This window comes from Zootoca vivipara, chromosome 1 (assembly GCF_963506605.1).
Source record: "Zootoca vivipara chromosome 1, rZooViv1.1, whole genome shotgun sequence".
Lineage (NCBI taxonomy): Eukaryota > Metazoa > Chordata > Lepidosauria > Squamata > Lacertidae > Zootoca > Zootoca vivipara.
In genome coordinates, this window is record NC_083276.1 from 7,448,169 (window position 1) to 7,474,265 (window position 26,097).

Genomic DNA, 26,097 nt, shown 5'->3' on the forward strand with positions numbered 1-26,097 from the left:
CAAAATTAGCTAAAATTTATAGAAACAACCAGGATAAATGTTGGAAATGTAAAGAGAAATTGGGTGATTTTTTTCATTGCTGGTGGAACTGCGATAGGATTAGCTCATATTGGTCAAAAATATACGAAGAAATGAAAAAAATGCTTAGGTTGACATTCGAGAAAAAACCTGAGATCTTGCTGCTGAGCATGATCCCAGAGGACATACCAAAAGATAGGAGGAATATACTTCTTTATTCGTGTGCGGCCGCTAGAATGCTGATCGCCCAAAATTGGAAAGGAGATAAGGTTCCAACTATTCAAGATTGGCATATAAAATTGATTGAATACATGACACTTGCAAAGCTAACCGCAACGATCAGAAGGATACCAAAACAAAAAATCAAAGATGAGTGGAAATATGTGGATGAATATTTTCATAAACAAAAAATAAGCACAAAATTAATGATATGTTTAGACTAAGAGACACAAGAGGATAGGAAACAAGGTGATGGGAGGAGAGAAAGGCAATTGATGTAAATAAAAGGAGAAGCTTAGTAAAATTTATTTATGTGAGGGAACCGATGATAAGTGTTGGGAAGTCAAAATTTCATCTTACTTTACACCTTTTCTATTTTTACTTTATCTACCTCTATTCTTTATTTCCCCTTCCTCCCCTTCCTCCCTTCCCTACCCCCCCCCGTCCCACCTTCCCGTACCTCTGACTTACCTGGATTCCCTTTCCTTGTTCGTTCTTCTTATGTTTGTTCTTCTTTCATTCTTATTCTTTCTCTTGTCCGGTTCCATATATTCTTGGCCCCCAGATCCAATTGTAAATATTAAGTTTTGGGTTAGTGGGATTTCATGGCCGATTTTAGAATGCTACGATTGGAAAAGGCTGTTTATCTGTTATACGTATTTTCTGGTTTTGTAACTGGATTATATGTATTTTCTTTTGTATGTATTTTCTTCGTAATTTTGTAATTTTTAACAAGTAATAAAGGTTTTTCTAAAAAAAAAAATTAAAAAAAAAAAGGAATTGATATCCCTATAATATGGTATAATCCTCAGGGGGCGCAAATGGACCTCGTTGCAGTTAAAAGGCATGGAGCAAGCATAGCTCTGGGGCAGATTAACCCAGTTGGTTTGGGAGGGCGCTTAAGCCTTCCGTGTCATCGGCAGCCATTACAGGTGCAGAGCAATTTTAATCATTAGATCATGCATAATGGATCGTGCTTGCTATCTGAATGGGGGAGGCAGCGCTGGAGGCAAAGGTGATCCAAGCCTGAGACAATGACTTTCAGGACAGGTGCGTTGCTGAGCAGCCTTAAGTGATACTATCTAGAAGGGAATAAGTGCCAACTTTCCAGTAATCTGTGGGTTTCCCCTCCAGTGGGTGTAAGAGAGAGAGAGAGAGATCATCTTATGCTCATCTCTCTTGGCATAGATACTAGTCATGGACTCTGAAGAGCCAGGATGAGGGGTAGGAGCCACCCAAAGATTGATTCATTTCTGAAAATATTTGTATACTTCTATCATACACAGCGGTACCTCGGGTTGCAAACACTTCAGGTCTGCCGTCCCCTTCTCCTAGTGCCCTCCATCTTTCCCAACATCAGGGACTTTTCCCGGGAGTCTTCTCTTCTCATGAGGTGGCCAAAGTATTGGAGCCTCAGCTTCAGGATCTGTCCTTCCAGTGAGCATTCGGGGCTGATTTCCTTTACAAAGCTGCATAAAATTAGCATTTTGTATGTATTGGCTTTTTCGTTCCCTCAAAGCCCACCTGCCCCAAATGACACATGTCTTCAGGTGGTCATATATTTCTAGGGGGCTTCTGCTTGTTTCTTTTATCTTTCTGAAACAGCAAATGAATTAAGTGCCACCAACTAATAATAAAGAGGTGGGGAGTCTGAATACCCCAGCAGCAGCAGCAGCAGCAGCAACTGCCCTACCAGATGTTTCTCCACCTTCTAGTTGGAGATAACTGTCTTGTCTGGGTGGAGGCTCTTCCTTCTTCCTGCCTGCCTGCCTTTTCCAAAACTTCAGCGCCATTGACAGCGACGCTATCTTATAAATTAACCACCAGCTGAGATCGCTTACTTCATTTGATCCCCTGAATTGTTAAACTGACGGGGCACTTCAGGGCTGCTTGAAACTCACGGGATTCCTGAGGGTGTGTGTGTGTGTGTGTGTGTGTGTGTGTGTGTGTGTGTGTGTGTATATATATATATATATATATATATATATATATATATATATATATATATATGGCAACGGTGAGCGGTGAGCTGAAGTATCTGCATTGCACGCAACAGGTTCTGGGTTCAATCCCCGGCATCTCCAGGTCGGGCTGGGATGGTTCCCTGTGTGAAAACAGAGACGGGAGCTGTCATTGCAGACGACACCATTGCCAGAACTCCCTGGGAAGAGGGATTGTGTGTTAAACAGCTCTGGGTCTGGTAGCTCTGTGAGGGAGCTTGCATGTAATCCACTGCTGAAGCGTGGTCTCCTCCTCTGCTTCCACATGCTATATTTCCGTGTTTAGAATCATAGAATTGTAGAGTTGGAAGGGTACCCTGAGGGTCATCCAGTCCAACCCATGCAGTGCAGGAATAGGCAACTGTCCCGTAACTGGGATCGAACCTGCAACCTTGGCGTTATCAGCGCCACACTCTAACCTATTGAGCTGTCCCATTTTCTTCTCGCCAAAGCTGATTTCGCATCTGTTGAGCTTTGCCCGCCCCTCCCCAGCACTCACATTTCCCCACCCAGATGCGAATGACACACTTAGAAGCGCTCGACGCTGCTGATGCAAGGAAAACAACCCGGCAATAAAAATCGGGCTGTGAAGTGGTAGCAGCCTTCTGAATCATTGCGTCTTAAAAAACGAGCATCGGGTGCTGCTCTGCCTCGGTGGTGACGCCCGGGGTGTTTAATGGTTGCTGTGTACGAAGCTCACCTGTGCTATGCCTTTAAAGCAGCGTCATACCACAGGCGTGGCTTCCACCCCAGAGCATCCTGGGAACTGTAGTTTGCCAAGGGTCTCCCTCCACGGTTGCTAATGCCGCTTGCCGGTTCCCCATTAAGCAGCCTAGTTGGCCGTTGTGAGAATAGGATGCTGGACTCGATGGGCCATTGGCCTGATCCAGCAGATTCTTCTGGTGTCTTTAGATCACAAGTCTTCATCTAATAAGCAGAGGGAAGCTGGGAGGGGAGCGTCACTCTTTCCAACAGCCTCTCCCTTGTTTATTCCTGCTTGTTAGTCAGAGGTGTCTGCCTTCAGCTTCTGGTCTAAGTCTAAAGAAGGTGCAAATTTGTTTTCTTGGTAATGAGTGATTTAGCACAAGTCAGCTGAAGACATGTCAGGCAAAGCTTTTATGTTAAAAGGTTTAAGCGTAACCCGACGCCGGAAAAGTCACGGTGCTATGAGTAACCAACCTGCCTTTCTCTTGGAGTGTGGATTACATTCTTTAGTTCCGACAGGTGCCTGCCTGTTCTTGGAGATTTTCGAGGGAGTGCGAATAGGTGCATATTATTTATTCAGTTTATATCCCAAAGGAGCCCAGAGGGTTCCCTAGGTCCCCGCTCCTGTCATTCCCCTACAAAACAGAATTGCACAGTGCTCTGCATGCTAAAGCACAAAAATAAATTGAAATTATGCAGAACGATGTATTGGCATCCTGTTCTCAAAAGTAGCTAGCCAGATGCCCACAGGGAAGCACACAATCAGGGCCAGAAGGTAAAAGCTCTCCCCTGTTTCATCTTCCAAGATATTCATAGATACAATGCCTCTGAAGCTGGAGGTTCTATTTAGCTACCTAGCCTTTGAAAAACAGCCCTCCATAAATTGGCTTAACTCAGGGGCCATTGCAATATCTTGTGGTAGCAAGTTATTCAATGTATTGGGGGGGGAGTGCTTCCTCTTATTCTCCTTGCCCCTATTGCCCATCAGTAAGCAGGAGACACACAGACTAGTGTCTTTATACAGTCTGGTCACCAGGGGGCTCCGGACTTAATTGTGACTGGGTGGAGCTGGGAGTTGCCTGTTCTTTTATTGTCTAGCCTCCCAGCTTGTATGTCCTCTAAGGCTTCCTGCCAACCCGTTTGCTAATTAGGCCTCTTTATTATGGCCTAATTGGATTCATGCAAACTAGAACTACAATCAATTTGCTTGCTCTTAACTTTTAATTTTATTGCATCCTAAATGTTCGGTTGGCTTTTTGCAGTTTTAATCCTACCTTGAGCTGCGTTTTGAAAACCTTTTTATTGAATTGCGGGAAATAAATTCTGGAGAATGGGTGATATTGCAAAGCATATCTCTCTCTAAACTATCTTTGGGGGAATTTACAGAATATTACCTGTAGTGATGTATGGAAGTGAGAGCTGGACCATAAAGAAGGCTGATCGCCGAAGGATGGGTGCTTTTGAATTATGGTGCTGGAGGAGACTCTTGAGAGTCCCTTGGACTGCAAGAAGATCAAACCTATCCATTCTGAAGGAAATCAGCCCTGAGTGCTCCCTGGAAGGACAGATCGTGAAGCTGAGGCTCCAATACTTTGGCCACCTCATGAGAAGAGAAGAATCCTTGGAAAAGACCCTGATGTTGGGAAAGATGGAGGGCACTAGGAGAAGGGGACGACAGAGGACGAGATGGTTGGACAGTGTTCTCGAAGCTACGAACATGAGTTTGACCAAACTGCGGGAGGCAGTGCAAGACAGGAGTGCCTGGCGTGCTCTGGTCCATAGGATCACGAAGAGTCGGACACGACTAAACGACTAAACAACAACAGAATATTACAGTGGTACCTCTACTTACGTTCACTGCCAGTTACGTATCTTGTGGTATACACATATGGCAAACCTGGAAGTATTTTTCCAGGTTTCACTGCGCATGCGCAGAAGCACTCTTCCATGCTGCGTGCATGTGCATAACAGGCACCTCCAGTTGCGGAAACCTCGGGATCTGAGCAGAGCTCCGGAACGGATCCCATCCGCAACCGGAAGTACCACTGTACTTTTCTAGTAATGCCAGAACCAAGTGCCTTTCAAAAACTGGGACACACTCGTATCCATTTGGTACCATATAAATCTAGATTTAAGAGCCGCTTGACATAACACTGTCAGCTTCAGTTTCCTGAGATGGTCTTATTGTTTTTGCCCTGGAATTAAAACATTCCTGCCAGGTACGGGATGCAAGCAGAAGGGAACATCCATTTCTCTCTCTGTCAAATTTGAAACAGGAAACTAGCATGGATCCTTGTTGGGTACTTCAATCTAGGGCACCCCATTGATCTGTCTGGGGCATTGTAAAGAAACAAATAAATCTGTGATTACACTGTAGCTGATCTACCGCTGTTAAATGGATTAGAGCTAGCACTCCTAACAAACATTTGTTTGGGAGAAGCTCGTTGAATGTTGTGGCCTGGGAAGGAGCCGACAATCTGTGACGAAATGCCGCACAAACCGATGTGAGCACAGAGAGATGCTTAATCTTGCAGTGCAGCCAAAAGCCCTTGATCCAGCTGTATGAGAAATAAGGGACGGAGCAGCCGTGTTCATATCTGCTGACTCTGCATGTGTGTAACTGTGTGGTGCAAACAGGGTGTGCACACACCCTGAATGTTGACTTTTCCTCGTTATTTTCCGGGCGATTCGAAATGGAAATGTAGCCTTACGTTTCAAAGGATGTTGGCACACCCATCGAACCGGGTTTTGGATGACATCAACGAAGGATTAAAAATGGGTTGGTTGGTACCAAGTATTTTTAGAGAGAGCAGACTACACCCAGTTTGACAGGCTTTATGAATCGAAATTAATAACTCGGACAATATGTTGGAAGCAGGAAATTATTATTATTATTATTATTTTATTTTATTTCTATACCGCCCTATATATGTCTGTGAGCACCTAGAAAGGAATGCTGTGATCACTAAAAGTCAGCATGGGTTTCTGAAAAATAAGTCATGTCAGACTAATCTGATCTCATTTTTTGACAGAATTACAAGCCTGGTAGATGAAGGGAACGCTGTGGATGTAGCCTATCTTGATTTCAGTAAGGCCTTTGACAAGGTGCCCCATGATATTCTTGTAAAGAAGCTGGTAAAATGTGGGCTAGACAATGCTACCATTCAGTGGATTTTTAACTGGTTGACTGACCGAACCCAAAGGGTGCTCATTAATGGCTCCTCCTCATCCTGGAGAGTAGTGACTAGTGGGGTGCCACAGGGTTCTGTCTTGGGCCCAGTCTTATTCAACATCTTTATCAATGACTTGGATGATGGGCTTGAGGGCATCCTGAGCAAGTTTGCAGACGACACCAAATTGGGAGGGGTGGCTAATACCCCAGAGGACAGGATCACACTTCAAAATGACCTTAACAGATTAGACAATGGGCCCAAAGCAAACAAGATGAATTTTAACAGGGAGAAATGTAAAGTACTATACTTGGGGGTGGGGGGGGGCTGAAAAAGTTTTCTGACACCTTGGTATAGGATGTAGATCAAGTCAGGCAAAGGCCTGGTTGAAAAGGAACGTTTTTGCCTGGCGCTTAAAGGTGTATAGTGAAGGCACCAGGCGAAATATTGCTTCTTGCCCTGAAAGCATTGCTAACACACAGGGAAGACAGTATTCTAGCTATCAGCATTTGCTCTCAGAGATGCACACACTCCCTTTTCGATGCTGTGCTCACCTGGCAAACTGGTTTTGCAGGAATCACGACTCCCTCTAGAAGCATGAGCAGCACTCCTGCAATCCATGCTTGCCTTTTGTTTACTGCATTTCTTCCTCTCCTGGCCTCCAAGGCACTCAGGGTGGCACACATAGTTCTCTACCCACCCCATTTTTATCCTTGCATCAGTCTTGTGAGGTCAGGGAAGGGCTGTAGCTCAGTGGCTGCGTGTATACTCTGCAAACAAAAGGTCTCGGGTTCAATCCCCAACATTTCTAAGTAGGATTGTGAATGCCCCCATCTGAAATCCGCTGCCCCGTCAGCCTAGAGCCTGATGAGACTGCTCAATGGCTACTAGCCACAAGGGCTCAAACAATTTATATAGCACATATACTTTTTTTTTAAGAACTCTTAAGTGCTTTGTTTGACCTCCACTGTCAAAGGGAATGTGTGCATCTGAATGCCCCTTGGTCAGAAACGCAGGTGGTGCTGTTGTATTTGACTTAGCCACTGAGAACAGAACGCTGGACTAGATGGTAGAATTGTAGAGTTGGAAGGGCCCCCAAGAGTCATCCAGTCCAACCCCCTGCAATCTTCTTCTTCTTCTTCTTCTTCGATCACTCGTAGCCGAGTAAGATTGTCTTCCATAAACATAGTTTTAACAATGAGTCCGTAAGTGACTGTGGAGGCCAATTCTGGACCCACACATCCTTCCACAGTGGGGACATTGGTTCCCGGGTGGGAGTTGATCACGGTGTGGATTTGCCGAGCGTGCCTTCCTCTTAGCACGTTTCTCCCTTGCGTTCTGAATTCGAGTGTCTTCAAATTCCATGACACTTTTGGTAAAGGCTGTTCTCCAAGTGGAGCGCTCGCAGGCCAGTGTTTCCCAGTTGTCGGTGTTTATACTACATTTTTTTAAGATTTGCCTTGAGACAGTCTTTAAACCTCTTTTGTTGACCACCAGCAGCATTACGCTTTCCATTTTTTTGGTTCGGAATAGAGTAGTTGCTTTGGAAGAAGGTAATCAGATGTAGGAAACTCAGCTAAAGTATCAGTGACAGGTGGCCATCCAACCTCTGCTTTAAAAACCTCCAAGGAAGGAGAGAGAGTCCACCGCCTTCCAAGGCAGACCGTTCCATTGCCGAACAGCTCTTACTGTCAGAAAGTTCTTCCTGATGTTTAGTTGGAATCTCTTTTCTTGTAAATTGAAGCCATGGGTTCGAGTCCTACCCTCCAGAGCAGGAGAAAGCAAGCTTGTTCCCTCTCTTATGTGAGAGCCCTTTAGATGGCTCTCCTATCCTCTCAGTCTCCTCTTTTCCAGGCTAAACATGCCCAGCTCCTTCAACGGTCCCTCAGAAACTCAGCTAGGCTTAAACCTATGTTGCAGTCGTCAGAACAGAATGTCTATTTGCCAGGGGGTTGGACACTACAGTTCAAGGATTCTACGACCTCCATTGCTTGACTGTAGCTTGCTCCGACAACAAATTTACTTGCTCCAGTGTGCAAGAAGGAGAAAGACGCACAGTCAAAATGGAAATGAACTAAGGCAGAGGCTTTTAAACTGTGGTGTGTGCGTTCCTTTTGGGTGGCCAAATTATTCTTACTTTTAAAGGAGCCAATATTAAAACGACATGAGCATGCACGAGGCCTGTGCAGAGACAATTGATTTGAAAAGATAACAAGATTGGTTCTTAAAAAATACTGAGATTTGGAAATACTGAATGGAGGCTTCTCCTGCTTGCATTTGAGATTCCAGCTGGACTTGTGGTCGTTCAGCAACATGGTTTTTATCACTCTTTCCCTGCCCCACTGCCCCATTTCTAGCTACCTGATAAGCAGGCTCCATTCATGCCCAAGCGGACAAATGCAGATGGGCTGTGAAGCTAATTGCCAATTGGCATCTCCTGCTTACTAATTAGTCTGCTTCGTGATTGTTAATTGAAACTGCTTGGGATGAAGCTTGTGTGCAGATTGCTAGAGGGATTTCGTGGCAGGATTTCAAGCGATGAAGGCAGCGTTCTGTCATTGCTGCAATGCCTTCCTCTTAGAAAAGCATCCTTTCCCTCATTTGGACTGATTTTAAGGGGCCAATTTTCTGTTCCTTTATATCCAGTTTGTGAGTGTGGCTGGCGGCAGCTTTGAATTCTTGCCTGCTTCAGCCGCCTCCTGACTCGGCGCCTGTCGGACCTGCTGGGTCCAAAACTTTTGGGTGTTCTTGTGCACCCCTCCAAAAGCTGGCGGTTCCCTCATTGCGAGAAGCCAAGTTGCAGGGAACCAGGCAGAGGGCCTTCTCGGTGGTGGCGCCCGCCCTGTGGAACGCCCTCCCATCAGATGTCAAAGAGGAAAACAGCTACCTGATTTTTAGAAGACATCTGAAGGCAGCCCTGTTTAGGGAGGCTTTTAATGTTTAATAATTACTGTACTTTATTTTTCTGTTGGAAGCCGCCCAGAGTGGCTGGGGAAACCCAGCCAGATAGGCGGGGTATAAATAATAAATTATTATTATTATTATTATTATTATTATTATTATTATTATTGCTAGCTAGCCAGTATTCTTCATAGTTCGCAAATGTGCCGTGGTGACCCCATGTGCTGATAACCTCAAGAAGATCATTATCGCCATTAATATTAATTCATTTTATTTACCACCCTCCATCCAAAGATCACAGGGTAGTTTACAATGTAAAAACACAAAAATACATAGTACAGTGGTACCTCTGAATGCGAACAGGATCTGTTCCAGAGCCCCGTACGCACCCAGAGCAGTACTTAACCCGAAGCGCCGAATCTGCGCATGCTCCCCGTGCTATTCTGCGCATGCGTGTGACGTCATTGGCCGCATCTGCGCATGCGCGAATCGCCGAACCCGGAAGTAACCCGTTCCGTTACTTCCGGGTTCGGCGCGTACGTAACCCATGTTGTACGCAACCCACAGCATTCGTATCTAGAGGTATGACTGTATAGTAACAAACAGAAATCACAAACCCTACCCACAGTTTAAAAGGCCATGGCATACACCCAGGATCCCTGGTTTTTCCTGTGAGAGCACGGCGGCCATTTTTGTTGTCATGTTCTCGTGCGGTTTTGCCCCCCCCCCCCCAGCGCTTTTGGGCGCCATGATCTCGTGTGGCACTCAAATGCGCACTTTGGGGCACCGTAAGAACACACCAAAAAAAGTGCCTTTTGAGCCCCGTGATCTTGCACGGGAGCACAGATGGGAAGAACCTGGTTTTGGAACTCAACATGTTGGAGGATATGCCATAGATTGTTTCATTAGCCAAAGGCCAGGGAGAAGAGGAATGGCTTTACCTGGAGTCTTAACGGTGTATAATGAAGGTGCCAGGCGAGCTTCTCTGGGGAGAGCACTCCACAAATGGGGAGCCACCGCAGAGAAGGCCCCTTCTTGCATTGCCATCCTCCGGACCTCTTGCAAAGCTGGCACACAAGGAAGAGCATCAGATGATGATAGCAGGGTCCAAGTCAGTTCATATGGGGAGAGGCAATCCTTGATGATCATTGTAATGTGCTCTTTGTGGGGCTGCCCTTGAATCTGACCTAGAAACTGCAGCTGTTGCAGATCCCAATCTGGCTAGGCTCCTGCTGGGGGAAGCTTAGCATGAGCATAAAAGGCCCATAAGATTTCTCAACTATGATACCTCCCAATTTGAAACGGCGCTTCCTGCTGGCATAGGAGTGGTGTAGATTTTGCAAAGCTTTGGGTGTTGTTTAAAGACACAGTTGTTCACCTAGGCCTCTGCTGGAGATTAATTAATCAGGCTGTTTGGTTACCTATCAGATGCAGTTGTAATTTAGAGTGTGTTAAAAATATTTTCAAAAAAAAATAATGGGATGGGGTTAGGGAGATGGGATAATACTCATGTGCATCGTGGATATTTTTGGTGGGCTTTTTTTCTGAAAGCTAAATGAGTATTCCCTTAGCTTTCCACGTTGAGAGGAGCTGGCTATACTAAATTGTTTGGGGTTGCTAAAACAAAAAGAGATTGTGAAGAGCTCTGAAGGGGGTGACAGAATTTACCCTTCACCTTATTTATTGCATGCGACTCTTAGTAACTTGTCTCAATATTCAGCGAACCATCTACAGATTGACCTGAGTTTTGGAGATCAATTTGGCTAATTAATCCCCTGGTGACCCATGGCGGTGGCGGCTTGTCTTGTAGATCACCTCTAATCCAAAGACATGCTTATCCTTTCCCCATAAATTTCAGTAGCTGTGAAATTCCCCATCTTGGTGCCTGCTGTCAGCGAAGGTCCTACAAACTCTCCCTTCTGCATAGCTGTTGGGCAGCCTCCCCCAGCCTCTTGCCAGAGGTCTAGGATTCCCAACTAGCATCAGTCCCAGGCGGCATGGCCATTGCTTAGGGATGATGGGAGTTGGGAGTCCAGCATCATTTGGATGGACCCAGGTGGCGCTGTGGGTTAAACCACAGAGCCTAGGGCTTGCTGATCAGAAGGTCGGCAGTTCGAATCCCTGTGACGGGGTGAGCTCCCGTTGCTTGGTCCCAGCTCCTGCCAACCTAGCAGTTCGAAAGCACATCAAAATGCAAGTAGATAAATAGGAACCACTATAGCGAGACAGTAAGAGCTGTTCGGCAGTGGAATTTGCTGCCAAGGAGTGTGGTGGAGTCTCCTTCTTTGGAGGTCTTTAAGCAGAGGCTTGACAGCCATCTGTCAGGAATGCTTTGATGGTGTTTCCTGCTTGGCAGGGGGTTGGACTGGATGGCCCTTGTGGTCTCTTCCAACTCTATGATTCTATGATTCTATGAGAAGGTAAACGGCGTTTCCATGTGCTGCTCTGGTTTGCCAGAAGTGGCTTTGCCATGCTGGCCACATGACCTGGAAGCTATACGCCGGCTCCCTCGGCCAATAATGCGAGATGAGCGCGCAACCCCAGAGTCGGTCACGACTGGACCTAATGGTCAGGGGTCCCTTTACCTTTAGGCCAGCGTACAGGGTGCAGGATAAAGCTCTTCAGAGGCCTCCAAAATAACTCTGTCGACAGGCTGAGCCAGATCTTCTTCCAGGAGCTCTTTCTGCTGTGGGCTGGAGAAGGAAAGGGAACCTCACCCAGAGATTGCAAACCCTCTTGTGGGAATCACCCAAGCGTCTTAGACGCTTGTGAGCTGCAGAAATGATAGGTGTGTGGGCATGGAGATGAATGACCCACCAGATATGATTGCCCAAACCTGGACGGTTGGAGGCAGTAACGCTTCTGAATATGAGTCGCTGGAGACCGCAGGAGAAAAGAGTGCTCTCGCACCCGGGTCCTGTTTGCAGGTTTCTCGTAGGCATCTGCTTGATGGCTGTCACAGTCCGGTTGGCGGGCTGTTGAAGCCCTGACTGAGGACGTCAGGACCAGAGGCAAGATGGTGATGTAGAAGCAGGAACAGGTGCAGGGCTGAGGGTCCAGCAGCAGGCAGTCGCAGGGTCAAGGAGCAAGGCGGAGGCGAAGGTCTGGGAGTCAAGGAGCAAGGCGTCGACAAGGCAAAGGTCCAAGGGTCGAGGAGCAAGGCATCAGCAGGGCGAAGGTCCAAGGGTCGAGGATCAAGGTGTCAGCAAGGCAAGGGTCCAAGGAGCAAGGCGTCGGCAAGGCAAGGGTCCAAGGAGCAAGAGGCCAGAGGCAACCAGGCAGGGATAGCGTTGCTGTGGCAAAGAGCTGAAGGGAAATCCTGAGCTTTTATCCCTCCCAGCTCCTGCCACCAGGTGCAGTGAGGTATCAAGTGGCCTCACCTGAGTGACCACTCCTTGCCTCTCCAGCACAAGCTGAGGTCTCACCTGAGTGGCCACTCCCTGTTTCTCCAGCACAAGCTGAGGCAGGCCCCAGTCCTGCAAAGCACTACAAATCCCAGAGCCTGACTCCTGCCCATACTTCTGAAAACGGCTGTGAGAAGAGGAGGGTGGACTGGGTGGGCCATTGCCTGATCCAGCAGCAACCGCGTAGTGTGCATTGGCAGTGCCGAGGACAAGGCAACGATTTGGCCCCCTAACCTCCTTGTGTGCGTGTGCGTCAGGAGGCAGACCTTGCTCGCTGTGCCTCTGCAGTGGCCGCTTCTCACAGAGGTTGCCTGCCGGCTGCCGCACGTGCCCTCGGTGAGCTCCCAGCAGCCAGTGCTCCTTGGCGGGCTTGGCAGCATCCCAGCAGTGCCAGTGTTGCAGCAGGCAATGGAGAGCAGGCCAAGGTGCCAAGCGCAGCCCTTTCCCGGCCACCTCTCCTTGGCTGTGTGTACTGGGTGAGCGGGCGACTCTCACCTCCGTGCTCCTGCTGCAGGGCACATGCTGGAAGGGAGGACCCTGGGAAGGACCGGGGCGGGCTGAGAAAAGTCCAGTCTCCGGCTCAGCCGCAATGAGAAGGAGGTGCCACTGCAGCCGCAACGGCCCAGCCTGGGCTCAGCTCACCTCGCCACGGCTCCAGAAGGTGGCAGCCACACAGCCTCAGCAAGGAAGCCTGTCATGGGGGCGCCGGGTTGTGGCCCCTCAGAATTATGTGCCTGAGGGGGGGCCAGGGCTCCCCTCATCATCACTGACCAGCAGGGCTTATGAGGGTTTCTCCCCTTCTCCTTCACAAGTTGTTAATGCTAATCTCTGCAATAAATTGGATGTTTTCATGACGTATGGCATCTCTCTCTCTCCTTAGGATGAACTCGACCTTTCAGATAAGCATCGAGAAGCCATGTTTGCTCTTCCAGCAGAAAAGAAATGGCAGATCTACTGCAGCAAGAAAAAGGTAAGAGAATGATTTTAAAAAGTACGATCATACTGACTGCCTCCGCGGCTCTTTTGCTTTCTCTTCTGCGGGACAAGTTTGGGAAACAAAGAAGAGAATCTTGCAGGATGTGTTGGGTCTGTTTTGAGGAACCCCTAAAGGCAATACAGTTGTACTTTGGTTTTTGAACAGCTTAGTTCCCAAACGCTTTGGCTCCCAAACGCCACAAACCGAGAAGTGACTGTTCCGGTTTGCGAACGACTGTATTTTTGGAAGCTGAACCGACCGCTGGGGCTTCCGCTACTTCCAAGCCACACTTTGGTTTACGGACGTTTTGGAAGTCGAATGGACTTCCAGAATGGATTCTGTTCGACTTCCAAGGCACGACCGTATCCTAAATCAGGAGTTCCCAAAATGTGATCTGTAAGCTTTATTCAGGTGGTCCGCACATCTGTGGATTTACAGTTGAAGACAGGAGACAGGCACATCCATCACACTGAACGTGCATGTTGACATTTGATTGTATTTTTATAGCTGCTTTTATTTAAAATATAGCATTCTATTGAATTACAGTTTGAATTCTTTGCCAACCATGCCACATCTACTGTGATTCCTGCACTGGTTGAACTAATTTACTCTTGGGGGGGGTCCCTTCCAACTCCACAATCCTATGACCTTAGCACAGTGCGTTTCGATTGCTACAGTAGACTGAGAAATCATTAAGTGATCCACCAGCAGCTGTTTTCAAGTGTGGGGCGTTTGGGAACCTCCTCTCTAAATCTGTAACTGAGGAAAAGGCAGATCACATATCTTCTGTGTACATCGCAAAGGCAGATCTGCCTCCATGCGCAAGGCGAAGCTGGAAATTGCAATGAAACAACTAAAATCTTAAGAAGCCCACTTAAAACAAAAGCAGCAATTAACTCGCCAACTGAAAACAAGTATTGGCACTGACACCAGCAGAGGGTGGGTGCAGAGTGCGAGCCTTCTCCTCGTACACAGGAACACTTTCAGCCCTCAATATTTCCCTTCTGCACTAAAGAGTCTTCTGCAGAGGATTCCGCTGTTTCTGGCCTGAGCCTAGAGACCAGATGAATCTTCTATACCGTATTTTTCCATGTATAAGACTAGGTGTTTTTTTAACAAAAAAAAGTTTAAAATTGGGGCTCGTATTATACATGGGTAGTGCTGAGGGGTGTTTCTTAATTTGGAGCCCCCCAAAACAGGGGGCGTCTTATACACAGAAAAATACGGTAATTTCATGGGATACAAAGGATGCCCTCAAAGCATCTTAATACAACTCAGGTAACGAAAAGGCAAGGCTTGGAAAATACAACCCTGCAAAGGCCTTTTTGGGGGGGGGGGAATTTGCCTACTTGCCCATTTTCATCGCCCGTTAGATTTGCATGCGCCTGGTAGACTCCCATGTTGAATTGTGGCCTCGTTTAAGGCAAAATTTACGCCTAGCTAGCAGGCAGCCTTACAAGCCATCAGCATGAGGACGTGTTTGGTTTAGAAAGCACCGAGTGCGAAAGCAGCATCGCTGCGTTTATGGCGGCAAGCCATCTGGGTGATCAGCGGTGTGTGGGGGGGAAGCAAACGGGGCTTGGAAGGAATGAGGCGTATCTAGAGAAAAGATGCAGCGAGGCGGAGATGGCTCTTTTCATAGAGTTGTAGCATTGGAAGGGAACCAAGAGGTCATCCAGTCCAACCCCGTGCAATGCAGTAATTTTAAAGTAGGGTCCCAAAACTGTGGTCTGTGGACCACCGGTAGCCCATGAACTTCATACAGGTGGCCTGCAAACAAAACTTATAGTTTGAATTCGGCGGAATTGACATTGGTATCCATCCGTCTTGAGAGACAATGGAGTGTGCCTCCGGGGGTGAAGTCACACTGCTGTGCTTGCAGCACCAAAGTGTCCTCACTGGGGTGCAATCCTGGCCAGCGTGTATGGGGGTCCTGTGCTGCCCAGATGACAAGAGCCTACTTTCGGCCTCGCTGCTGTGGTCCAGTGGAAAGCAGAGCCAGACGTTTGTTTTATTTATTTTTTATTACTTATTTATTTTTTGAATTTATATACCGCCCCATACCCAGAGGTCTCAGAGCGGTTCGCAGAATAAAATCAAAATATAAAACCACAAAATGCGTAATCAAAATAAAAACAACATCCCAAAAGCTCCTTCTCCCCGCCTGCTTGGCTGCAGGAGTTGCTGGAAGGCATACAAGGCGCTAGCTTAGGAACTCCACTCCGAATTTGTGTAGGGTTTATGCCAGGGGTCAGCAAACTTTTTCAGCAGGGGGCCGTTCCACTGTCAACATGCATGTCCCTCAGGGCCGGACTATATTTTGCAAAAAATAATAATGAATGAATTCCTATGCCCCACAAATAACCCAGAGATGCATTTTAAGTAAAAGCACACATTCAACTCCTGTAAAAACACGCTGATTCCCGGACCGTCCGCGGGCCAGATTTAGAAGGCGATTGGGCCGGATCCGGCCCCCAGGCCTTAGTTTGCCTACGCATGGTTTATGCCTTTTCTTATCCTGAAAATGTCCCGCATAGCAGTGGAGTTTTAGGATCAGTTTTAGGATATTTAGATGCTGCCCACCTGACAGCATTGCTCCAGGCACTCTGGGCAGCTTCCAACAGACTAAACAGATTAAGCACAGTAACACATCAAACATTAAAAACTTCCCTGTACACAAGATATAGGGAAGATACTCCACAAGGCAGCAGAGGTTTAAGATCAGAGTTTTCAGTCTCCTAGGTGGGCTGGCTTCCCAGGTGGACGAGCGCCACCTGCTCCTCACTTCCCTCTCCAGCACGGGCAGAAACTGCCTTTTTGACCAGTGGACCTGCTCTTGGTCTCGTCTGCTCAATCTGCCAGAGCCTGTCCTTACACACAGTGGTATAACAGTGCTTTAAATGTTAAAAAGAAAAAGATAAAATGTAAAGGACCCCTGGACGGTTAAGTCCAGTCAAAGGCGACTATGGGGTTGCGGGGCTTCATCTCGCTTTCAGGCCGAGGGAACCGGCGTTTATCCACAGACAGCTTTCCAGGTCATGTGGCCAGCAGGACTAAACCGCTTCTGGCGCAACGGAACACCGTGACGGAAACCAGAGCGCATGGGAACGCCGTTTGCCTTCCTGCCGCAGCGGTACCTATTTATCTACTCGCATTGCTGTGCTTTCAGACTGCTAGGTTGGCAGGAGCTGGGACAGAGCAACGGGAGCTCACCCCGTCGTGGGGATTCGAACCGCCAACCATCTGATAAATAAGTTGAGGGCATCCTGAGCAAGTTTGCAGATGACACCAAATTGGGAGCGGTGGCTAATACCCCAGAGGACAGGATCACACTGCAAAATGACCTTAACAGATTAGACAACTGGGCCAAAGCAAACAAGATGAATTTTAACAAGGAGAAATGTAAGGTACTACACTTGGGCAAAAAAAAAAAATGAAAGGCACAAATACAGGATGGGTGACACCTGGCTTGAGAGCAGTACATGTGAAAAGGATCTAGGAGTCCTGGTAGACCACAGACTTGACATGAGTCAGCAGTGTGATGCAGCAGCTAAAAGAGCCAATGCAATTCTGGGCTGCATCAACAAGAGTATAGCATCTAGATCTAGGGAAGTAATAGTACCACTGTATTCTGCTCTGGTCAGACCTCACCTGGAGTACTGCGTCCAGTTCTGGGCACCACAGTTCAAGAAGGATACTGACAAGCTGGAACGTGTCCAGAGGAGGGCAGCCAAAATGGTCAAAGGCCTGGAAACAATGCCTTATGAGGAACGGTTTAGGGAGCTGGGTATGTTTAGCCTGGAGAAGAGAAGGTTAAGGGGTGATATGATAGCCATGTTCAAATATATGAAAGGATGTCATATGGAGGAGGGAGAAAGATTGTTTTCTGCTGCTCCAGAGAAGCGGACACGGAGCAATGGATTCAAACTTCAAGAAAGAAGATTCCACCTAAACATTAGGAAGAACTTCCTGTCAGTAAGAGCTGTTCGACAGTGGAATTTGCTACCAAGGAGTGTGGTGGAGTCTCCTTCTTTGGAGGTCTTTAAGCAGAGGCTTGACAGGCATATGTCAAGAATGCTTTGATGGTGTTTCCTGCTCGGCAGGGGGTTGGACTGGATGGCCCTTGTGGTCTCTTCCAACTCTACGATTCTATGATTCTATGGTATAACAGTGCTTTAAATGTTTTTTTAAAAAAGATAAAATGTAAAGGACCCCTGGACGGTTAAGTCCAGTCAAAGGTGACTATGGGGTTGCAGTGCTCATCTCGCAGTGCTCTGCAGTGTTTTCAGGCCGAGGGAACCGGCGTTTATCCACAGACAGCTTTCCAGGTCATGTGGTCAGCATGACTAAACTGCTTCTGGCGCAACGGAAGACCGTGACAGAAACCAGAGCGCATGGAAACGCCGTTTACCTTCCTGCCGCAGCGGTACCTATTTATCTACTCGCATTGCTGTGCTTTCAGACTGCTAGGTTGGCAGGAGCTGGGACAGAGCAACGGGAGCTCACCCTATCGTGGGGATTCGAACCGCCAACCTTCTGATAAGTAAGCCCAAGAGACTCAGTGGTTTAGACCAGTGTTTCCCAACCTTGTGCCTCCAGATGTTTTGGGACTACAACTCCCATCATTCCTGACAACTGGTCTTGCGAGCTAGGGATGATGGGAGTTGTAGTCCCAAAACATCTGGAGGCACAAGGTTGGGAAACACTGGTTTAGACCACAGTGCCACCCGCTTCCCTTTGATTTGAATGTATGGGGTGAACATACCCAAAGAATACCGTAGTAGAGGGAGCCAGTCCTTTATGCCTCCATTCACTATTAGACTGAGAAAATGGCTTGGCGGGGGCCTTCGGTGAGTGCCAAGACTCCACAGGCGTTTGATGGTGTGTTTTCAGTACATCATGAATGCCTAAGCTGCGTGGTGGTGCCGGAACGAGGACCCCTAGATCTCTCCAAGGGTGCCCCCTCTTCCCACACTGCTTGCATCCCATCTGCGGAGGAGTCTGGTCTCCCACTTGAATAGAGTCTGCCTTTTCCCTTCTCATTTGCCTGCCCCACCCGTCCTTCCCTTTCTCCCCATGGCTGCCAAATGGTTGTGTAGAAGCCTGTGCCGTGCGAGCGATCAAGGGGACTCCAAAGCCGGGAGGAACAAAAGCAATCCTCATTGAAGAGGATCTGGATTTATTGCATAATGGCTGCGGCGAGAGATGAGGCTGGCTTGACTGCTTTCGAAAAGGGAGGCAGAACGAGAGACGAGTGAAGCTGCGGAGCAGTAATAGAAAGTCCCTGGGCAGTGACCCCAAGAAAGGAATGCAGCGCACATGAAACAGTGCAGCCCAAGCGATGACTCCGCTCAGGGGAGGGATTTTCGGATTACGATAGAAAAGGCCTTTGAAGTTCATTTGGATTTTGTGAGTTTGTGTGTTTTAAGGCCAGTGGATGGGTGTAATAAGAAAGGGAAATCAGGATACTGAGTTCTCCTTCTCAGACGGATATAGGGTGTTTAAATATGAAGCAGTACTTTACAGGAGCAGGTGGCAGTACGGTTAAACCCAGATGCAACGATTCTTCAACATCAACTTCGTTGGAGTGGTCATGTTGTGCGGATGCCTGATGATCGTCTTCCAAAGCATCTACTCTATTCCGAACTTAAAAATGGAAAGCGTAATGCTGGTGGTCGACAAAAGAGGTTTAAAGACTCACTCAAGGCAAATCTATTTTTTAAAAATGTAGTATAAACACTGACAACTGAGAAACACTGGCCTGCGAGTACTCCAGTTGGAGAACAGCCTTTACCAAAGGTGTCATGGGCTTTAAAGACATTTGAACTCAGGACGAAAGGGAGAAACGTGCTAAGAGGAAGGCACGCTTGGCAAATCCACACCGTGATCAACTCCCGCCTGGGAACCAATGTCCCCACTGTGGAAGGATGTATGGATCCAGAATTGGCCTCCACACTCACTTACGGACTCACTGCTAAAACTGTGTTTATGGAAGACAATCTTACTCGGCTACAAGTGATCGCAGAAGAAGAAGAAGAAGAAGAAGAAGAAGAAGAAGAAGAAGAAGAAGAAGAAGAAGAAGAAGAAGAAGAAGAAGAAGAAGAAGAAGAAGAAGAAGAAGAAGAAGAAGAAGAAATATCTATTGATGCTGCCCTGCAAATGCCAATAGCAGTTTCTGTTGGAACTCTTCTCTCCTTGGATATTGCTGTGCCCTCAGTGCTAACATGGCAAAAAGAGAAATAGTGGAATTAACAGACTCCGGAGCATTGATTGCACTTGATGGCCACTGGCGATCCTTCAGTTGTGTGTATTTAAAGAAAGAAATGAAGCTGTGCGCACAAGTGTAAACTGAGAACAGGGAGTGAGGGAAGAATGTGGAATAATAACCCGAGACCGGGTTCGAGCCAGATTAAAGGCATATTTCAATAGCTTAGTGCAAACAGCCAGATGGAGATCACTGAAACTATTCAGCGGGCGATTTGAGAGACTGAAAACTGTTGCCTTCTTAAGTCAAAAGCAGCTTCCCCCAACCCAGTGCTCTTCTGGTATTTTGGACCACAGCTTCGTTCAGCGTCCCTGCCATCTGATGAGAATGTTATGCTCTGAAGCGTATGAAAGGGAGCCCCAGGTTGTGGGAAGCTGATATGATGTTTCCTGAATCCTGAGAAGGGCTTTTGCTAAATTGCCAGAGAAAGATTTGCACAGTCCAAAGCTGTTGAGGCATTGAGGAGTACCAGTAGCTTGTTTAAAGTCTGGTTTCCAGGCTTTGGTAATTAACCAAGAACAGGCAGTAAGCTTTTCCTTTGAGCTGTGAAATCAGCAACTTTATATCATTAAAAAAAAAAAAAACCAGCAGCAGCATCACCTTCATTCAAACACAACCTGTCTCCCTCAGGTATTTAAACTCTTACCTTTGTGGATAGAAATTCCAGTCACCAGACAGCCTGTGATAAAAATCGCAGGCGGCTAGCAAGAATGACTGCTTTGTGTAGATTGAGAACAGCATCGGCCACCTTGATACCTTGCAGTTGGTACCTCTTTGGATTTGCTATTTTGCTGCAGGTTGCAAGCTTTTTGCAGGTGCAGCGTTAGATGTCTCTGTGCAGCAGAATGAACAGCAGTCCACTGTATTATAGTGACTGTTGGCACAGTGGTGTTTTTTTTGGTGTGTTTTTTAAGGAACAAATGCACGGGGCAATTCAATACACAGGAAGCTGCATTAAACAGAGTCAGACCACTGGTCTTATCTATCTCATTTTGTATTGTATTATGTTGTGCCCTGTGGTTTGCTGTTGTTTTATTGGTTGGAGTTTAGAAATTACTTATTGCAACTGTAAAGAGTGGATTTCTGTTTAATTTTGAAATGCTGATATCTAATATTAATCTATATTATTTTAATGAATGTTGAATGTTATTTTATTTGCATGTTGTATATTGTATTGTGCATATTGTCTTATTTATATGATGTTAGCCGCTCTGGGCCTGCCTTTGGCCGGGGAGGGCAGGATACAAATTATTATTATTATTATTATTATTATTATTATTATTATTATTATTATTATTATCACCATCATCATCTCTATATTGGCTACATTGACTGGCAGCAGCTAGCCAGAGTTACATCCCAGGCATCTTTTCCCAAACTTACCAGGAGCAGCTAGGAACCAAACCTTGGGCATTCTGCATGTAACACACCTGCTCTGCCATTGAGCCACAAGCTCCAGGGCTCATTGATGTCTGGGGCCATGGAACCCCCCCCCCTCCCCAGGTACCAGTTTCTCGGGGGCCAACAATGAATGAAGACTGGTGTGCTTCCGTCCTTCCTGGAGAGACACCTCTTTGGCCAATGCTGGAAATCCTTTAGTGATATATGGAAGTGGAACCTTGAAATACTGTAATCCCCCCCCTTTTAAATACCTGCTCTTGTTTCTCACCCCACCCCACCCCCGTCTTCCCGTCTGAAGCCCAGAAAGGCATCTGTTAGCAATCTTTAGGGTTTTTAACTGAAGCTTTTTAAACAATGAGCCGTTTGACAATGAAAGTTAATGCTGTATTTGCTTATTATGTGGGGGTGGGGGTGGGGGTGGGGAATGGATGGATGAACAGAGAACCTGGGAAATACAAGCCTTTGGTTTTTTTTGGGGGGGGGGGGCGTGTGAAGCAAAGAAAGGCCATTACATACCCTCTAACATTTCTCCCATGAAAATAGGGACATACTGTCGGTACAGTAGATTTGCAAGGTCAATGTTGATCTGAATCCTTTCCTGAGCGGTCAGCAAGAAATGCTGTTAGATTACAGCCTGTCCAGGGACTCATCGTCCCACAAGGGAGGAGCTGTGGCCCAGTGGTTAGAGCACCTGCCCTGCATGCAGAAGAAGGCTCTGGGTTCAATTCCTGTCAATTCCAGGCAGGGCTGAGAGCGACCTCTCTCTGAAACCCTGAACAGCCACTGCCACTCAGGGTAAGACAATGCTAAGCCAGATGGCCTGGTTCTGTGTCAGGGAGCTCCTTATCTCGTCTGGAGAACAGCTGCACAAAACTTAGGCAGTTTCTCAAAGGCCTAGGGAAAGAGTTATGCTCGAAAACGCCTTTTCGCTTCGCAGTGGAACAGACTCCCACGAGAGGCGGTGGACTCTCCTTCCTTGGAGATTTTAAAGCAGAGGTTGGATGGCCATCTGCCCTGGATGCTTTAGCCGAAATTCCTGCATTGCAGGGGGTTGGACTAGATGACCCTTGGGTCCCTTCCAACTCTTTAAGATTCCATGATTCTATGATACCTCCGAGAGGGGCAGCGCTTCTTTACCGCAAGACTCAAAAGCAACAAACCAACCAACATCCAAACTCTTTAGGGGCCAAGAGTGGATCATATCATTTGGAGAGCTGGCGCAGCTCCCCGAATTTTAATGGAGTCATTCCAGTATTTATTAATATAGGGAATCTCTTGTTGGATTCCTCTTCTCTCTCTCTCTCTCTCTCTCTCTCTCTCTCTCTCTCTCTCTCCACCCCCTCCCTTCCCAGACTTATCCATTGTTTTCGGGAGCCTTGAGGCTGACAGGCGCGATTGCTGAAGTGAGCAGAGAAGCTAGATTGTGCCTCCAACCTAGGCTGCAGCCTGGGCGTGCCCGTATATGTGCGCATCCCAGCTATCACAACTTGGTCTTCCTCCAGGGCTTCCTGGCCCCTTCCCAGCCAGCTCTCATTTCCTAAAGAGAGAAAAGTTGCGTTCTTTGCCCCGATTGCATTTGTCGAGATACAAGGAGGAAACCAAATTGTATTTTATTTATTCAATAAATGTAATAAACGTCTCCTCCCAGTGCTTTGAACCATGAGTCCAAAGCTGCTGGAATAAACTGATGATGAAAGCAATCGGATTAATATGTAATATGATTTTTAAAAGCTAAAGGTAAAGGGACCCCTGACCATTAGGTCCAGTCGTGACTGACTCTGGGGTTGCGTGCTCATCTCGCATTATTGGCCGAGGGAGCCGGTGTATAGCTTCCAGGTCATGTGGCCAGAATGACAAAGCCGCTTCTGGCAAACCAGAGCAGCACATGGAACCGCCGTTTACCTTCCCACTGCAGGAGCTGGGACCAAGCAACGGGAGCTCACCCCGTCACAAGGATTCGAACCGCCGACCTTCTGATCAGCAAGCCCTAGGCTCAGTGGTTTAACCCACAGCGCCACCTGGGTCCCTACAATATGATTTTTAAAAAATATTTAATAGGATTGCTTTTTGGCTTTCCAATGCAAGTAGGAACACAGGGAGCTAGCTGCCTTTAAAAGCGTCAAACTATTGGTCCATTACCTCAGTACTGTCGGCACTGACTGGCAGCAGCTCTCCAGGGTATCTTTAGGAGTCTTCCCACCCCACCTCCAGCCTTACCAGGAGACATCGGGGATTCAACCCGGAGCCCTTTTCATGCAACCCCCTGAACTATGTTTCTTCCTTCTTTAAGGTGATTCACACAAGGCCATCTGCAGATAAAATAGCTTAGACACAAGGACTTGTATGCTAGGAAAGAGAGAATTCATGGTGTTTGTTTCTTTAACCTAATTATAAGCTACTTGAGAAGCTCTTAGGGTACCTGAATGTAGGTTTTTGCTGTTCTGCTTGGCCATCATTCCCAGGCTTGCACCCATTGGGGCCCTCGATGACAAGATTTCTGGCTACAAGCTCAGCAACCCTACCAATGATATCTTCAAATATCTCAAGGGCTGGAAGAGGGAACAAGCTTGTTTTCTCTTGCTCTGGAGGGTAGGACTCGAACCGGTGTCTTCGAGTTACAAGAAAGGAGATTCCGACTAAACATATGGAAGAACTTTCTGATGGTGAGAGCTGTTTGACGGTGGAACGGTCTCCCTCGGAAGGTGGTGGCTCTCCTTCCTTGGAGGCTTTTAAGCAGAGGCTGGATGGCCATCTGTCATGGATGCTTGAGCTGAGATTCCTGCATTGCAGGGGGTTGGACTAGATGATCCTTGGTACCCCTTCTAACTCTACGATTCTATGAAGTGCATGCACAATATCAGAGTCTTCTGCCTTCAATGGGATATTTCAGTCTCATTTGCCACTTTGCCCCAGGGCGCTGGTGACCACTGAAATTGGCTCGCCCTTTTGTGTGTGTGTGTGACTGGTAGGGGTAGCAATTTACTCTTTTACCCTCCCAGCGATGGTGTGAAATGAGCACATTAGCGCATCTGTCCGTTTCAGTGCTCTAGGAAGAAGCTGACATTTCTGGCACACATTTTTGAATCCTCTTCGTTCCCTCTGGCCAGATCTTTGGAGAGGAGGAAACCTCCAAAGGAAATGAAAGCAGGGGAGGCAGGAGGAGAGAGACCACATTGGGTCAACCTGTTCTATAGTGATGGGGATATTCTGGCTGCACATGGCAAAATGTTCTTTCTCTAGCATAGGTGGGTGTGGAGTATAAGCCTTTGGAGCTGTCTTGTCCAGGCTCCACATGTTGTTGGACCGCTGCCCCAGCATGGCGCAGTGGCAAGGGCTGATGGGAGTTGTAGTTCAGCATTATCTAGGGCAGTGGTCCTCAACCTTGGGCCTCCAGATATTTTGAGACTACAATTCCCATCATCCCTGACTACTGGTCCTGCTAGCTAGGGATCATGGGAGTTGTAGGCCAAAAACATCTGGAGGCCCAAGGTTGAGGACCACTGATCTAGGGCACCCACGGTTGGGGAAGATTGCATCAGAGGAGGTGGCCGTTGTTAATCTCCCACCACCTCTCAGGGACAACTTTAGCTGGTGGGCGGGATGGGCTGGCTGCCGCTCCTGTGATATCATAATGACACAGAGTGATGGACAGGTGGGTGATCCACCTACCAAAATTGGCATACAGGGTGGGGTGGGGGGAAGTGGGTGAGTGACTGAGCAGGGTCAGACCCTCATCTGCCAGCAAGAGTCGAATCCCGCTTGCTCTGTGAGGAATTAGCATACATAGCTGAACCAAGCAGGGTTGAACCCCATCCCTTAAGAACTTGGATCCAGGAGACTTCAGGTCCCCCATGGCTCATACGCACCTGGAGCCGGGAGTTCTACATTACGAGCTCAGTTTCAAGGAAACCCCTTCCAGTTTCAGTCAGACAAGCCGCCCTCCCTGTTGAACTTCTGGTGGCTACAGAAGACGTTTAATTCCAGCAGGCAATTTGAACCAAGTTCTGATTTGATAGCTTTTTAACTGTTATCTATATTCTTGGTTGTACACCACGAGACGGTTGTCATTAAGAGGTATGTAGATCCCAAACTTGGGTCTCCTGCTGTTTTCGGACTACAGTTCCCATCATCCCTGACCACTGGCCTTGCTAGCCAGGGATGATGAGAGTTTTGTAGTCCAACAACAGCTGGAGACCCAAGTTTGGGAAACACTGGTATGGAATGTTGAAATAAACAGAGCAATAACCCATCTTTTAGCCCTATCCGCAGCATAGATCAGGGGCGGAGAGAGAGAGAGAGAGAGAAGGAGCCTTCAGCCCTTCAGATGCTGTTAGATTCCAACTCCTATCATCCCCAACCAGGATGGCCACCATGTGCACCAACTCTCCGGAGGCAAGGTGTCTTTGGCCCCCCTCAATATCTGCTGGTGGGGGATTGGGCCCTCTCAATGCTGAGGGGGCAGAGGACACCAAACATGGCATGTGAAATATACTCAGAGTTGAGAGTGAATTTCATGCTCTTTATTCAGCTCTTAGTCATCAAAGAGAAGAAGAGAAGAATGCCCTTTTCCCAAAACCATCTGCTTGTATACATTATTTACACAATGGGCTTTGCATGATTGGCTACTTCAGGGCTACACCTGTGGGCCAATCAGTTTGTGGATTGACTTCTGCCAGCAGCCTGATTGGCTGCTCCTGCAGGCCAATCAGGTTGCGGATTCACTTCCCCCTGGAGTTGGATTGGGTGGCTCCTGCGGACCAATCAGACTGCTGATTCTGGATCCTATTGTTCTATGATTCAGCTCAGTACATAACAGCGTGGGTTCCTCCTGAGCATGCGAGAGGTGCTACGCCACGCCGGGCTCTGTGACCGGTCTCCCTGCCAATGATGTTTTGCATGGCGTGCCCCTCAATCTTGGGCGCAAGATGGTGCCTCTATTGGGCACTGAGAAGAGGCAATAAGATCTAGCAGCCAGCAGCTCCTCAAGTGCCACAGCTTCCTCATCCCCGGACCAGAAAGAACATTTTTAGTACATTTT

At 47.5% G+C, this 26,097-nt stretch overlaps 1 protein-coding gene across 2 annotated transcripts in view; it reads left to right on the forward strand.

Annotated features, from left to right (window-relative positions):
• DAAM1 (dishevelled associated activator of morphogenesis 1) overlaps positions 1-26,097 on the forward strand; it is a 179,405-nt gene that overhangs the window by 75,337 nt on the left and 77,971 nt on the right. For both annotated transcript variants that reach the window (XM_060271207.1, XM_035104035.2), the window contains exon 3: positions 13,298-13,387. In XM_060271207.1, coding sequence (XP_060127190.1) covers positions 13,298-13,387 — 90 coding nt within the window. The remainder of the gene's footprint in view (positions 1-13,297; positions 13,388-26,097) is intronic.